At 52.2% G+C, this 12,908-nt stretch overlaps 1 protein-coding gene across 1 annotated transcript; it reads left to right on the forward strand.

The window, feature by feature from the left end:
- Positions 1 to 3,310: 3,310 nt before the first annotated feature.
- SOWAHA (sosondowah ankyrin repeat domain family member A) lies at positions 3,311 to 6,831 on the forward strand. The gene has a single exon (XM_052689953.1). The coding sequence runs from the start codon at positions 3,719 to 3,721 to the stop codon at positions 5,054 to 5,056; it is 1,338 nt and encodes a 445-aa protein (XP_052545913.1). The 5' UTR covers positions 3,311 to 3,718; the 3' UTR covers positions 5,057 to 6,831.
- The last annotated feature ends 6,077 nt before the right edge of the window (positions 6,832 to 12,908 follow it).

Below are 12,908 nucleotides of genomic sequence, written 5' to 3' on the forward strand. Positions count from 1 at the left end.
AGTCCTGATTTAAGACAACACAACGTTCTTGCTTGACACTTGCTTCAATCCCATTATGCCAGGTGCATTGAGTGCCATTCATTAAGAGCCCTTTTCCCTGACCATGCAGCACAGGACATTGCAGGAGGCTCACACAGGCTGATCCCCAACAGCTGCTGGGATCCCTGAGCCTCAGGTCAGATGCAAAGATCCACGGCATAAAGGAAATTCCACCACACGAAGGAGATTCCAAGGCACTGCAGCAGTGCTGATGCTTGGCTCTGGCTTTCAGCTGTGCTGTGAGAATCCTTGGTCCTTCAATCCAGGTGGTGCAGATAAACACAACCCTCTCACATTCTGTAATGCAGGCCAGAGGAAGCAGCTTGTTGGTAACTGTTTCATGCAGTGCTTCCCCCTGGGTAGCTTTGCAAATCAAATGGTTTGGGGTAGTTTATAGCAGCACAACCACCAAGAACCTCATTCGTATGGGACTTAGAAGGCTTTCCTACAGAAGTGCTGTCATCTTCCTGAGCCTGAAGAAGGGTCAGTGGGAGTTGTGGTCCATTTCCTGACTGATCCCAGCAGTGTGGCTGGGATGGCTGGAAACAGACCCCAGATTTTCCTGCTTCTTTGCACTGAAGGGCAGCATTCCCACACTGCACCTCTGCCTGGTTTGCATCGCTCTGCTGGAATGACAGTGCAGATCTGCGTTGCTTCTGGCAGAACCCACCAAGTTTATGGGCACCACCTGAAAAATGGGTTGTTTGGGGCAGGTCATGCCACCATCTGTGTGGAATAAACAATGTTTTATAACCACAAACTCTGAGACATGTGAATAGATGCATCTGCATGGCTGAGATCCTGGTGTTACAGCTGAACCTTGCTGCCTTTTATCTGCAAACAGCCTTCGCCCCCACCACTCCCCAGACTTTCGCTCACTTGTTTATCCATTGAAGGTTACTGCATTTCTCCAGAGAACAAAGGAGGAGCTGTTTCCCCCTCACAGTGCATGCTCTTCGTTTACATGATAATATCAACAGTGAAACTGAAAAATGGTGAGCGCTGTCATTCTGCTTCTTCTGACTTCATTTCAGGGAAAGTCAGCTCTCCTGGAGGTAGAAATGCCATTGGCAGCCAGCACAGCCAAAGCTCGCCTTCCTGCAAAGCAGCAGAGCCACATCCAACTGCAGCTGCCCCACACATCCCCCCTTCCTTCCTCCTTTGCTTCCCCCGTAGCACTTCACCTTCCTGGTGGGAAGGAGCAGGACCTGAGATGCTGCCTCCTTCAGTTCTGAAGTGCCACAGACATTCCTTTGCTGCGATGCAGTGCTTTATCTCCCAGTTTACTTCCAGGATTTGTGTGGTGTGAATACTTGCAGCCACGAGGCCATTGCCCTCCTCACCTGAGGGGGTGGCAGACTCAGCCTCAAATGAATCGTGGGTTTCTGTACATTGCTTTTGTCCCAGCCAGTAAATCAGAAACATCAAGACATATAGCAGTTGGCTTGAAATCTCCTGAAAGCAGCCCACAGAGATCCCTAAATAGCCTCACACAAAATATTTGCTTTATGGGTTTTTGGTGGCATAAAAGAAGCAGCAGAACTTCTCATGGTTTTTAAGGCTGGCAGTTCCAGATGATGGGTAAGCAATGCCCACAGTGCTCTGGGCTCATTTATTATCTATATTAATTACATTCATTCAAACAACTTAACTTCTGCTGTAAGTTAAGGAAATGCTTTATTAAAAAAGCCTATCCTTCAGAACTGTTTTCTCCCCCCCTTTCTTGCTCACTGTCAGGTATGAACTCTACTCCCAGTGCACAGCTGAAGGTTTGCAATGCCAGCATCAGGGACTGCTGAGATTCTTTTATGCCTGCAAGAGACTCCAGTAAGAAAGAACGATTAACGTTGAAATCAAGCCATAGCAATTCATTTTGGGATGCTTGGTCATTATTAGCTCTCTGCAGTAGGCAAGGCAGATCCGCAGGGATGCCATAAGCTGGAAAGCATTGCTAATACAGTGAAACTCCCCACACGAGCAGCTCCCTCAGCAGAGGGTACTGCACAGCCACGTCTAAAGGCAGTAATGAGAGGTGTGCGATGCCCACAGAAGCACTGAATTGCTCTGAGCAGCGTAAGGACGGCGTGCCATTGTGTGACAGAACACTGAAAGCAGCACAACGATTTTGAGGAGCTGGCGCTGAGCCAGCTTGTGAGCAAGAGATAAAAAAAAAAGCTTTTCGGAGATCTGCGCAAGGATGGAGCCGGGAGGGGAAAGGCTGCCAAGGGAAGGACTGAGCAATCCCTTCCACCACCACAGATGGGTGCGGAGAGGCAGGAAGGAGTGAGGTGCGCTGCGTGGAGGCTGCTGCACCTTGAGCCGCCTTCAAAATGGAGATTTGGGCACAGGCTGAGATTCCATTTCAGTCGAACTCCAAGGCAGGGAGAACAAAAGCCTGTTTTCTGTTTTTCTCATCCACCCTCACGCAGAGAGCTACTTTCGTCTGTCTTTGTGCCGCGCTGACTCTGCTTGCTTTGTGTTCTCTCTCTTGCTGTTTTCCTAGACAAACTGTTCAGTCACTCAGGAATTGATTCACTGATCTCAATTGCAACACTCAGCAGAGGAGAAAACAAGTTTGTGCCTGAGCGTTGTCCCTGCAGCAGGGCTCCAGCCCTCCTCCTCCTCCTGGGGAAAGGCGTTTCTCTGAGGCTTCTTTTCTTCTGTAGAGCTGAGAACAATAATTACATTAAGAGAAGTGCTTAAGCAGAAGTAATTGATATGGCAGCACAGTCAGACAGTTCTCTGTATGAAAAGAGAACACCTCTCCTCTGTCAGATGCACACAAACAGGCGCAGGCATGCTGCGAAGGTTTCATCAGTGATACAGTTACGTGTGTTGTAGTAGGTATTAAGCAGCCAAAAGACAAACACACAGCATAGATACACATAGTAGCACACGCTACAGAACGTATTTCAGAGCGCAGAGCCATCCACCCATCCTTTTGCACCCATTCGTGCCAGGCGCTGTCACGGAGCCACAGACGGGCGCTGCTCTGGCAGAATCTTTGGGGAGCAGAGCTCCAACCGCTGCTCAGAGCCGCGCCAACAGCCAACGCCGAGCCCCAAACCACCGTTATAGAGAGCTGGAAGAGGAACCAGCCGATGGAGCGTTGGGTGAGAAACCCGAGTGCACCTCCTCCTGCAACACAGCGAACACAGCGGGACGCGCGGCTGCGCTTTGCTGCTGCGGGGTGGTGACGTCTGTCACAGCCCGGGGGGAGGACGGGGAACAGATGAGGGGGCACACTGCTTCTCCGAGCAGCCGAGGCTCCTTTCTCCCCCAGCCCCTCCAGCTAAACACGCGGCTCCAGAAACTCTGCGGTTAAATACTCCAGCAAACAAAGTTGGCCCCGAGAGCCCGGCTGCCGCGTCCAACCCACACTTGGGGGCGGGAGGAGGAGAGCGGCGGAGGGAGCCGGGCCGTCCCTGCCCCTCACCTGCCCCTCACCCCGCACCTGCCCGGGAGCGCCGGCAGCGCAGCACCGCCCCGCGGGGAGGAGAAAGGAGAGAGGCGCGGCCGAACCGCCCCGCTCCGCTCCCATCGACGGAGGCGGCGGAGCGGGCGGCTCCATCACCTCGGCCCGCAGGTGCGCGCTGCCCTCCGGTCCCGGCAGCTCCGCCTCGGGGGGTTCGGGCGGCGGAGCGCTGCGGGCGGCGGCGGCCCCACCTGTGGCTGCGGGATGGCGGAGCTCGCCCTCGGCCCCGCCGCCGTGCTGGGCTTCCTGCGGGAGCGCGGCGGGTGGGCGAGCAACGCAGAGCTGCTGAGCGCCTTCCGGCCGCTGCTGGAGGCCGGCGGGGACGCGTCGGAGCGGGCGGAGCGGCGGGAGCGCTTCAAGGAGGCGGTGAACGCCGTGGCGGTGGTGAAGGAGCGGCAGGGCACCAAGTTCGTCGTGCTGCGGAGGCACCTGCGGCCCGGCCCGCCCCCGGAGCAGCGCGGGGATGGAGGTTCGGAGCCCCCGTCCGAGGAGCGGCTGTCCTCGCCGTCCCCCGAGGAGCTGCCGTCGCCTCGGGCCGTGTCCGAGCTCCGCGGGCTCTTCCAGGCTGGAGGCGGCGGGGTGCCGCTGCCCGCCGGTGGGGCAAACGCCCGCAGGGATCCGCTCCCCAAGCCCTGCATGCTGCCGGTGCGCTGCGTGCCGGCCCCGGCTGCTCCCAACTCCGCTGCAGCTTCGGGGCCGTCCGAAATGCCGGAGACCGCCGCATCGCCCTTACCCGATGAGGAGGACGGCGGGTGCCACTCGCCCAGCCTGCGCCGGGCCCCCAAGAATCACCGGGCCAGCGAGGAGCTGACAGAAGTGCCGCTGGAGGAGGCTGAGCACCGCTGGCTGCTGATGGCGGCTGAGGGGCAGTGGTCCCAGCAGCTCCACGGGATGCTGTTGGGTGATGCCAGCCTGGCGGCCCGCAGGGACTTCATCTCGGGCTTCACCGCCCTGCACTGGGCCGCCAAGAATGGCAACTGCGACATGGTGAGGAACATCATCGATGTAGCAGGGAAGGAAGGGGCCCACGTCAACGTGGACGCCAGGTCTCACGGCGGCTACACGGCGCTGCACCTCGCTGCCATGCACGGCCGGGATGCCGTCATCTCCGTGCTGGTCCGCAGCTACCATGCCAAGATCGACCTGAGGGACTACAGCGGGAAGAAGCCACACCAGTACTTGAAGGATGGGACCTCCGTGGCCGTCAGGCGATTACTGGGGGACCCTACACTCCAACACCCCACGGGATCCGCTGTGCCCATCAAGAAGAGCACCAAGATCGCTGCGTCCATCCTGAGCTCCACCAGCACTTTCCTGGGGGTCATATCCGATGACATGGCTTTCTACGATCTCACCAAAGGTTTGAGGAAGCCTTCGTCCTTGAACAAGCTGCTGACTGCCACCACGGGCCCCAGGAGGAAGCCGAAAACCAGAGGGGGATTTCCTTCATACTGCTCGCTCTCCGAGGTGGTGGAGGAGGAGGAGCACGAGGAGGCTGTCATGAAGCGCAGGCCGGTTTCTGAGCTGTTCTTTGGCCATTAGGCTCTGCCTTCCTGGGGTCACAATCGTTCAGTAGCGTGACTGGGGAGCTTGGTTTTCTCTCACAGAAGTCAATGGGATTTCTTCTCCCCGTGTCTTGCTTTTTGGAAGTTTAACTGAATGGCTGATGGGGTCTGGCTCCACAGGTCACTGGATGAAGCCCAGCTCTCAGAAGCTTGAGGAGAGGGAGCTGCCCTGTGAGCACTGCAGTGCCATAGGCACCAGCACACCAATGACGACCACAAACATCACACTTCGTGGCTGAAAAGCTGCAACAACGTCTGTGTGTAGACAGGCTATCAATGTCTTAAGGTACAGCTTCTTGTTCTGCATTCCTCAGCTGAAGAGCTGCGTGTTTTACACTGTGAACAGCACGCTGGTAGCTGGCTGCTTTAACGTGGCTTGTTCTACAGCAGGCTGAAATTATTACGAGAAAGATGCATAGTTTTCTATGATGATTCTGATTGTTTTGGTAACAGAAGAGGAAAATTTCTATTTTAAAATTGTGCATTTAGTTTTTTCAAAACAAAGTTTCTCACTCTCAGAAATACTAACATGTCTTTATTGTCGCCTAAAGCATTTTCCTTGGCAGGGTTAAAAAGGAAAAAACCCCAGCCCTTGTTGCTCTGTCTCCATGATCTGTCTACCTCAGTCTGAAGCTCGGTTTGCATTTCTCTCTGTGTTCCCTTCCCGCAGGACTTTGCCCAGGTGGTACCGACTGTGCCTCGATACTGTCAGCATTTGGCTGCAGTTCAGTGGCTTCATCTGAATGAACGCATTTTTGATATCAGATGGTATAATAAAATGAAGTGAGAAAGTAGGAATCGGATCCTGCAGGGTATCTGAGCAGCACTGAGGCTGCTGCGGCAGATTTTTTTATTTAACACTTGAACTTCGGTTTTGAGCTATTTGGAAACAATATTTATTTAAAAAACGGGCTTTGTTCTGTTGGGTGTTTCATGGTCAAATGTGTGCATGGCCTCTGAAAGCAGTGTGTATCTCAACTGCATGAGTTGCTGATCTGAAACTCGCTTTACTTTTTCTCCTGTATTATAGACGTAATTGTTTTTCTTAAGTAGAGCGGTGCGCTTGACTTTTAGCTGGAGAGCTGTTTGGAGCTGTGTCTGCAATGAGATTATCGGTTTTTAAATTACTCACTTAAAGCTGCCTTGAAATGAAGAGGCAGAGCTGAGAGCAGCAGCTGCCTGCAGTGCTTCTGTGCTCACAACGCAGCTGCCGAGCTGTGTGAGCAGAGGTGACAGAGGTGACAGAGCTCTGCGCGTGCTCTGCTCTCAGCCCCAGTCAGGTGTTTTGGTTTCCTTGCAACACTGGTTTGCATGCCTTGCCTTTCTTTCCGATCCAGTGACTCCAGGAATGTGTCTTTCAGCCTTGCTTTAAGCCTAGTGCCGTAGGACCACATCGAAGGTGACTCCATCTCCTTTGTGCCCCTGCCCCGATGTGGTGCTGCCTGCAGGAGGGGCTGAGCTGCTGCTCTCACAGACAGGGATTCATTTGTTGTCACTCTGTTTCTGTGTCAAACTCATTAACTGAATGTTAATGATCAAGCACCTTGTGACTTATACATCTGGAGATGGGTTAAAAACAATAATAATGATCCTATTTGCTCCATAGGTGTTGGAGTGACTGCTGACCAGTGTGGTCGTTCGAAGCCTTGGTTTTGTGCTTCAGCTCAAATTGGCTCTTGGGGCTGCAGGAAAATGTCTGTTTCAGTGTTTTTGTGACATTAAATGCTTTCTTTGCTGTAGCTCTTGAAACCACAGAGGCATTTGTGTGCATTTGTGTTACTCCTGGCAGCTGGGGACAGCATCCTGTGGCAGCTGGGAAACGGCTCCAGTTTGAGTCACTCTTATTTGGAAGTTTGTCTGCTAGTTGTGCCTGTGCCCCTGGCTGTGCCTCTTCGTATCACACCGCTGAACCTTTAGCGCTTCTTTGGTGTAAATCCAACCTGCAGCAGAAGCAAGGCACAAAGATGGAACGTTTTCTGTTTTAAAAGCCAACAACCTGTACAGCTCAGTTGCAGATACACCATGAGGAAAGCAGGGGGCTGCTTCAAAGCGAAACCAAGAAGTCACAGCTGAGATAACTGACTTCACTGCAGCATGTGCCAGCCAGGAAGCTCTGTGGTATTCTTTGCTGCGGGGTGCTGCAGTTAGCTGGTGCTGGTGCTGTGCCCAAACCCCTGGCCCTGCAGTGCACCCAGCAGAGGTTGCGACACACGGAGCTCACAGGGCTGGGTGCTGCCAGCACCTCTGTGCCGTGACACAGCTCACTCCTTGCTGAGAGATGGGGGAGGAGGTGGTGTTTGGGCAGGCTGTGCTGAGTGATGCTGTAGGACTTCAGGTGCAAACAAATCCTCAGAAGTACAGAGAATGCACTGCTGCAATTTGACAAATATAGATATGTTCAGCTTGCAGTAAAACCAGTTCTTCAGCTTCCCTGGGTCCTGGTTTTGTATGTTGCTGTTTACGCGGGAGGGGATGTGGTACAGAATTCTCACCAACTCATGGGAGTAGTTTCGTGGCAGAGACTGAGGCTAATGCTGCCCATGAATCCATCAGCTGACTCAATTCTCCTTGCGTTCTGCTGTTTCAAGCCCAAATCCAGCTGAAGGACTTTGGCACAAGTGAATGGGAGCTGAGAAGCTTAACCACCAGCTGCAGGCCGGTCTGGTGAGCTGCCTGCTGTGCCATCGCAACAAAGGGTCTGGCCCTGTCCTGCCAAGGAGAATTTACAAGATTTCAGCTTCTTCACAAGGCTGAGGTCCAACAGAAGAGCAGCTCAGTCACTGCAGGCCTAAAGGGAGCAGAGCGCCCAGGGAACAGCCCCCTCTGAGCTCCCATTGCACTGTCCTTCTTCCACCATGCCCGACATTCCTTGGATGCATTCCTGATTTACGCATTAGACTGAGCAAAATGGCAAAGTGGTCATTTTTGCTCTGATGATTGGTACTAAAGGGGGACCCTACAAATTTGCGAGGAGGTCACTGACACAGACTTGGCTCCATGTAGCATGGGCACAAACAACATGTTGTTTGTCCTCATTCTCCCTCCCAGAGCAAATATAAAAGCTCTGCAGCATAATGAGGAACATTCATTTTCCATTCCAGTTCCAAGATTTATTTCACTAATTTATAAGGCAAATCATTAAGCACCTCTTACCCTCATGCTGAGCTCAGCTTGTCACTGACTGCAGCGTCTTTATATTTGTGTACCGCCAGGAAAACAGCACATCACAGCCAGGGTCTGTTTTTCATCGCCAGTGGGAAGAGCTGCAGCCAAAGCAATGCTTCCCCTTTCCTACCTCCCTTCTCGCCTTCTCTGTCTGAGGAACAGCTGAGGAAACCCTTCAGCAGCTGGCAGGGTACATCACAACTGCTGCAGTCACAGCATTGAGCAGCAGTGATGGGTGTGCAGCCCAGGATCCAGCCACTGCTGAGCACTGCTTGCTGCAAGTGGCAGCAGCCACTGCTGCTCCTTGGACAGTCGGTTACCAGAAGGGTTACAGCAGGAGATGCTGTAACAGGAAGAATTACTTTCCTCCTGCCCTTCCTTCCCCCATCCCCCTCACCTCGAAACTCCCCAGCTGAGGTAGGAGACCTCACTGAGGAGCCATGGAACTTTCATTTTCACTGAGCACAGCACAGCACCCAAACACACAACACTTGGCAAAAGCTGTGAGTGCTGTGCACACCAGGACTTTGCTGCTGCCCTGCATGCCAGCAGACACCATGGCTGGCAAGCATCTGTCCCATAAACACCATATTTAAAGAGTAAAGCACATGGAAGACAAACCGTGGCACAGAAATTCCTGGCCATTCAGGTGAGGTGGCCGCATGCTGTGTGTGTGCATGGCACCGTGCTCCCTCCAAACAGCTGCACTGCTGGCAGTGTCTCCTGTGGGACACAGACGGGCTCAGCAAGGCCACACCAATAACACCATCCCAGCAGCACCCTGCAGCACGTGCAGACTTGTGACCATGTTTTCTCTTGTGCTTTCCTCCACCCGTTTCCTGCGGCCACAGCTAAGCAAAGCAGGGCAGCTGAGTGCAGGGCTTTCCAAGCAGCTCTGCCCATCCAAGGAACCGCTCAGCCCCACTGCGCTGCTGTCAGCTCATGCTGACACTGGGCACACTTACCTCGTGGAGCTGCAGGAGCTGCCGTGGGGCTGGGGATGCCATAAGGGATCACTCCACATGGGGATTCTTCTCCAGGTGCTGTGGGACGTTCTTGCATGAAGGCCTTTGCAGACACCTGGCTGCTCACCACATCTTCAGAAGTGTCTTTTAATCTCCAGAAGAAGACTACCAGCTCAGCCCATGTTTTTTTTCCCCTGTAGGTGTCTGAGATGACTCAGCTCCACGGCTCATGTGGCATTTTAAAATTTCATAAAACCTTTAATGCCTCTGGCTGTTTAGCAGTGAAATTCATGAGCTGCTTCTTGAGTGCATTTTGTTAAACCCAGAGGTTACATGATTCCTACTGCCTGATTACTCTGTAATGCTCCCGTGGGCTCCCTCAGGGTGCAGGAGATGAGCTTTGCAATGCTGCTCTGAACTTATTTTTAAGATTTTATTCAAATGGTTGCCATGAATTCCCAATGCAAAGAGAACCTCCTTCTATTTATTAAACACAGCTCAGCAGCACGGAGTACATCTTTAGCACAGCAGATTTGCATCAACCTCAGCACCTCTCCCTTCCTTAATTAGCTCTGCAGGCACAAGGCCCACAGCACAACGCCCTGGGAAGAAAACAAGGTTCATGCTAAGAAAAAAAAAAATGTAATGCTTTCAATTTAGTGCCTGAGAAACTGAAGCAGCAGCTCCTGATCCAGCAGTGACTCCCACACATCGCAGTGGGCGTTAAATCAAATCCTAAGTGAGCCACTACTTCTAAAATCCCCACGGCTGCTGCCAAGGCACTGTCACACGGGCAGAATGCGTGTTCTTCCTCTGGCCACTTGTTCTCACCCACACCTGCAATATTTGCTCATCACTCTGGCTCTAAGCAATACAAGTTGTCTTTTTATCCTGAAATCAGGCCCACTCGCTTTTGCTGAGCAGAATATAAGCTACTGAAATTCGTTCCCCCACAGCTCTTGTGCATGGATGGCCAAATGACTTAGGACACAATTTGCAGGCCCTGTTAGCAGCCTGCACCCTCAAGAAGATCGAGGCTCTCACATTTTGCATGTTTCACCCCTTTCCTTCCCCTAGGCAATTACTCTGCATTCACCTGGACTTGGCTGTATCTCTAATTCATACAGATGCTCCCGCAGGTTTCAGGTCACTGTTCTCTCCTGGGGAGTGGTCAGATTACCTCCAGCACCGGGCTGTGGGCTGCAACGTGAGGCTTCGCTGCCTCAGAGACCCCAGATGCAGGGAGCTGCTGGGCTCCTTCTGTCCCCCCAGGACACACATGCAGCCCTGGCTTTCTGCTCACCCAAAGGCTCCGCAGCCCCATGCTAACAGCTCTCCAGGGATCTGTACAGCAGCTGGGAGGAGATCAGAGCATCAGCGCTTCCGTGGCCTCACTCAGGTTGGCTCTGTGTCACTGCTGGAATAATCTGTGGCCATCTTAACTCCTGTGCTGCAAGGAGGGAAGGAAAGAAAGAAACTAAGAGACCTGAGCTCAGCTGCTGAGGCCAGTGACCCAATGCTATGCCCCATCCCAGAAGCTAGGAGTAAACAACACTGGCCTCCTGAGAGCAGCTCATACCCAGCACCTCAGTGCCACTCCATGCTGCCAAAAGGAGATGCAGTGGCCAATCAAAGCATCCCTTGCTCTTGCAGGTAACAGAGAAGGTTGTGTGCCACTACAGTCGGACCATTACCCAAAGTACACAGGGCTGCTCCCATGCACTGAGACGCCCTGTGAAGCTCTTAATGTGGTGTCAGGTTAAATCATTGGTATTGGTACATCAGACTGGGATTTTAAAAGCAAACACCTCTGTATGCAGGTGTGCCAGGAATGCTGCCCGTGACATACCCCCAGGACCAGCAGCTGCCTCAGGCTCTGCCACCAGTAATGAAACAATTACAGATGATCAGCATCACAACCGAGACCCACCTGATATCCAGACAAACATCTCCTGCATGATGCAAAAGACCAAAAAGGCAAGAGAAACTGGGCTGTGTGGACCCATCCTTTCCCTTCAAGGCAAGCATTAACTTCAGTTTATTTCCATCCAGTTCCTTTAGCTCAAATTGCAAAAGAACCACATGTTTCTAATTGGTCTCCTAGGAGAAACTGCAGATTTTGCAGCAGCGTCAGCTGGCACTGATATATTGCCCTATTCTTCACCTACCTCCAAGAATTCAAATTCTGGTTTAATCTAATGAGGTAAACTGGGGTAAAGCAGCCATTCAATGAAGCACCAGGGTTGTTGCACGCTGGAGTCCAATGCCCAGCAAAATGGTGGATTTGACACTAAACGCAATCTGTTTTGTTCAGATCAATGGAACTAAGTGTAAATATCCACAAAGCTTCTCTTTGCTGTACACACCATCCACCTGCACACATCATTACGAACACATTGACTGATATTTGGTGCACATCACAGAACAGACTTCTGAGGTGAGCCCTTCCCAGCCTTCTGCAGGGCACACCACACCACCACACCACGCTGTTTCTCTGGAAACATGAGCAGGGCTACTGATACTCCTGCATAAATATGCAAGCTGAGGGCCCACAAATGCTTGTTTGTCAGAGCTGGGGGAGCACCCAACGCTGCGCTCACTGACAGCAAAGACAGAGCAGCTGCAACCTGCACTGCCTGCACTGCTGCTCCCAGGTGGGCTGTGAGAGGTGCAGCACACGGAGCCACTCTGGGTTCCCTCCTTCTGCAGGTGGGTGGGCTGCCATGTTACCTTCAGTGAGCTTTGCTTGTATGCAGCACAGACGATGGCCACCCTTCTGGACAGTGTTATTTCTTGAGTTCATGCTGCTCAGTGGGTAAGCTCAAATGGCAAAAGTGATCTGATGTGAAACTAAAACCATTTATTCATGCTCAGGTCGATGCCCCGTTCTGAGTGGTTATGAGATATTTAAAGCTTTGTGAAGCCCAGAGGATGCGGATGCTCACAGACAGAGCTGAATGGCCACAGGCAGCAGGAGAGCAGTCAGCACACACACAGACAGTGAAAGATCTCCGGGTAATGCCTGGCACCATGGAACAATGGAAACCCATTTTGCCATGGGCAGAATCCCCAGTTTGATACGTAGCCACCTGATTCATGATCTGGGCACACAGCTCAGCCTGAATATTCCTGTCACTGAATACTTAAAGAAAAACAGTCATCCATATGATAAATATCACTGGTTTGGCTCAGCACACAACATTGGTTTGAAAGATTTTTGACAAGGGATTCATATAAAAGCTCGTGAAATTGAATTATTTCTTCCACTTTCTCCACGTACCTTTTCCCTCAGCAAAGCTTTTTGCCCATGTTCAGCACTTCTTGTGCATGCTGACAATTGGAAATGACTTAAAATCAGCCCCAGAAGGTGCTGTGTGAAAAATAAACACTTCAGAAGCACCGTGAGGAGTTCGCAAACACGGCATGCAGGAATGAGTTCAGAGGCTATCATTGAGAGAAGGGCCCATTTCAGCTGGTTCCATCTGATCAGCACTCGCCTGGACCACGCAGAGCCAGGAGATGTGCAGGTGGCAACTGCTGAGAAAGAAAATAATTATGCTCTTCCACTGCAGTGTATTTCTATTCTGTTCTATGTACATGTGAACAGCAGAAATGAGTGCAAGAGTTTCACTGAAATGATCCATAGTAATCCTTATGGCTTCGTCCAATCTCCAAATCCAAACAGCCACATCATTTCTC

The sequence above is a fragment of the Tympanuchus pallidicinctus genome, unplaced genomic scaffold (genome assembly GCF_026119805.1).
Source record: "Tympanuchus pallidicinctus isolate F22 unplaced genomic scaffold, pur_lepc_1.0 scaffold25, whole genome shotgun sequence".
In the NCBI taxonomy this organism is placed as follows: domain Eukaryota; kingdom Metazoa; phylum Chordata; class Aves; order Galliformes; family Phasianidae; genus Tympanuchus; species Tympanuchus pallidicinctus.

Coding starts and splice junctions, on each gene's coding strand:
- SOWAHA (XM_052689953.1), top strand. CDS start 3,719: ATGGCGGAGCTCGCCCTCGGCCCCGCCGCCGTGCTGGGCTTCCTGCGG.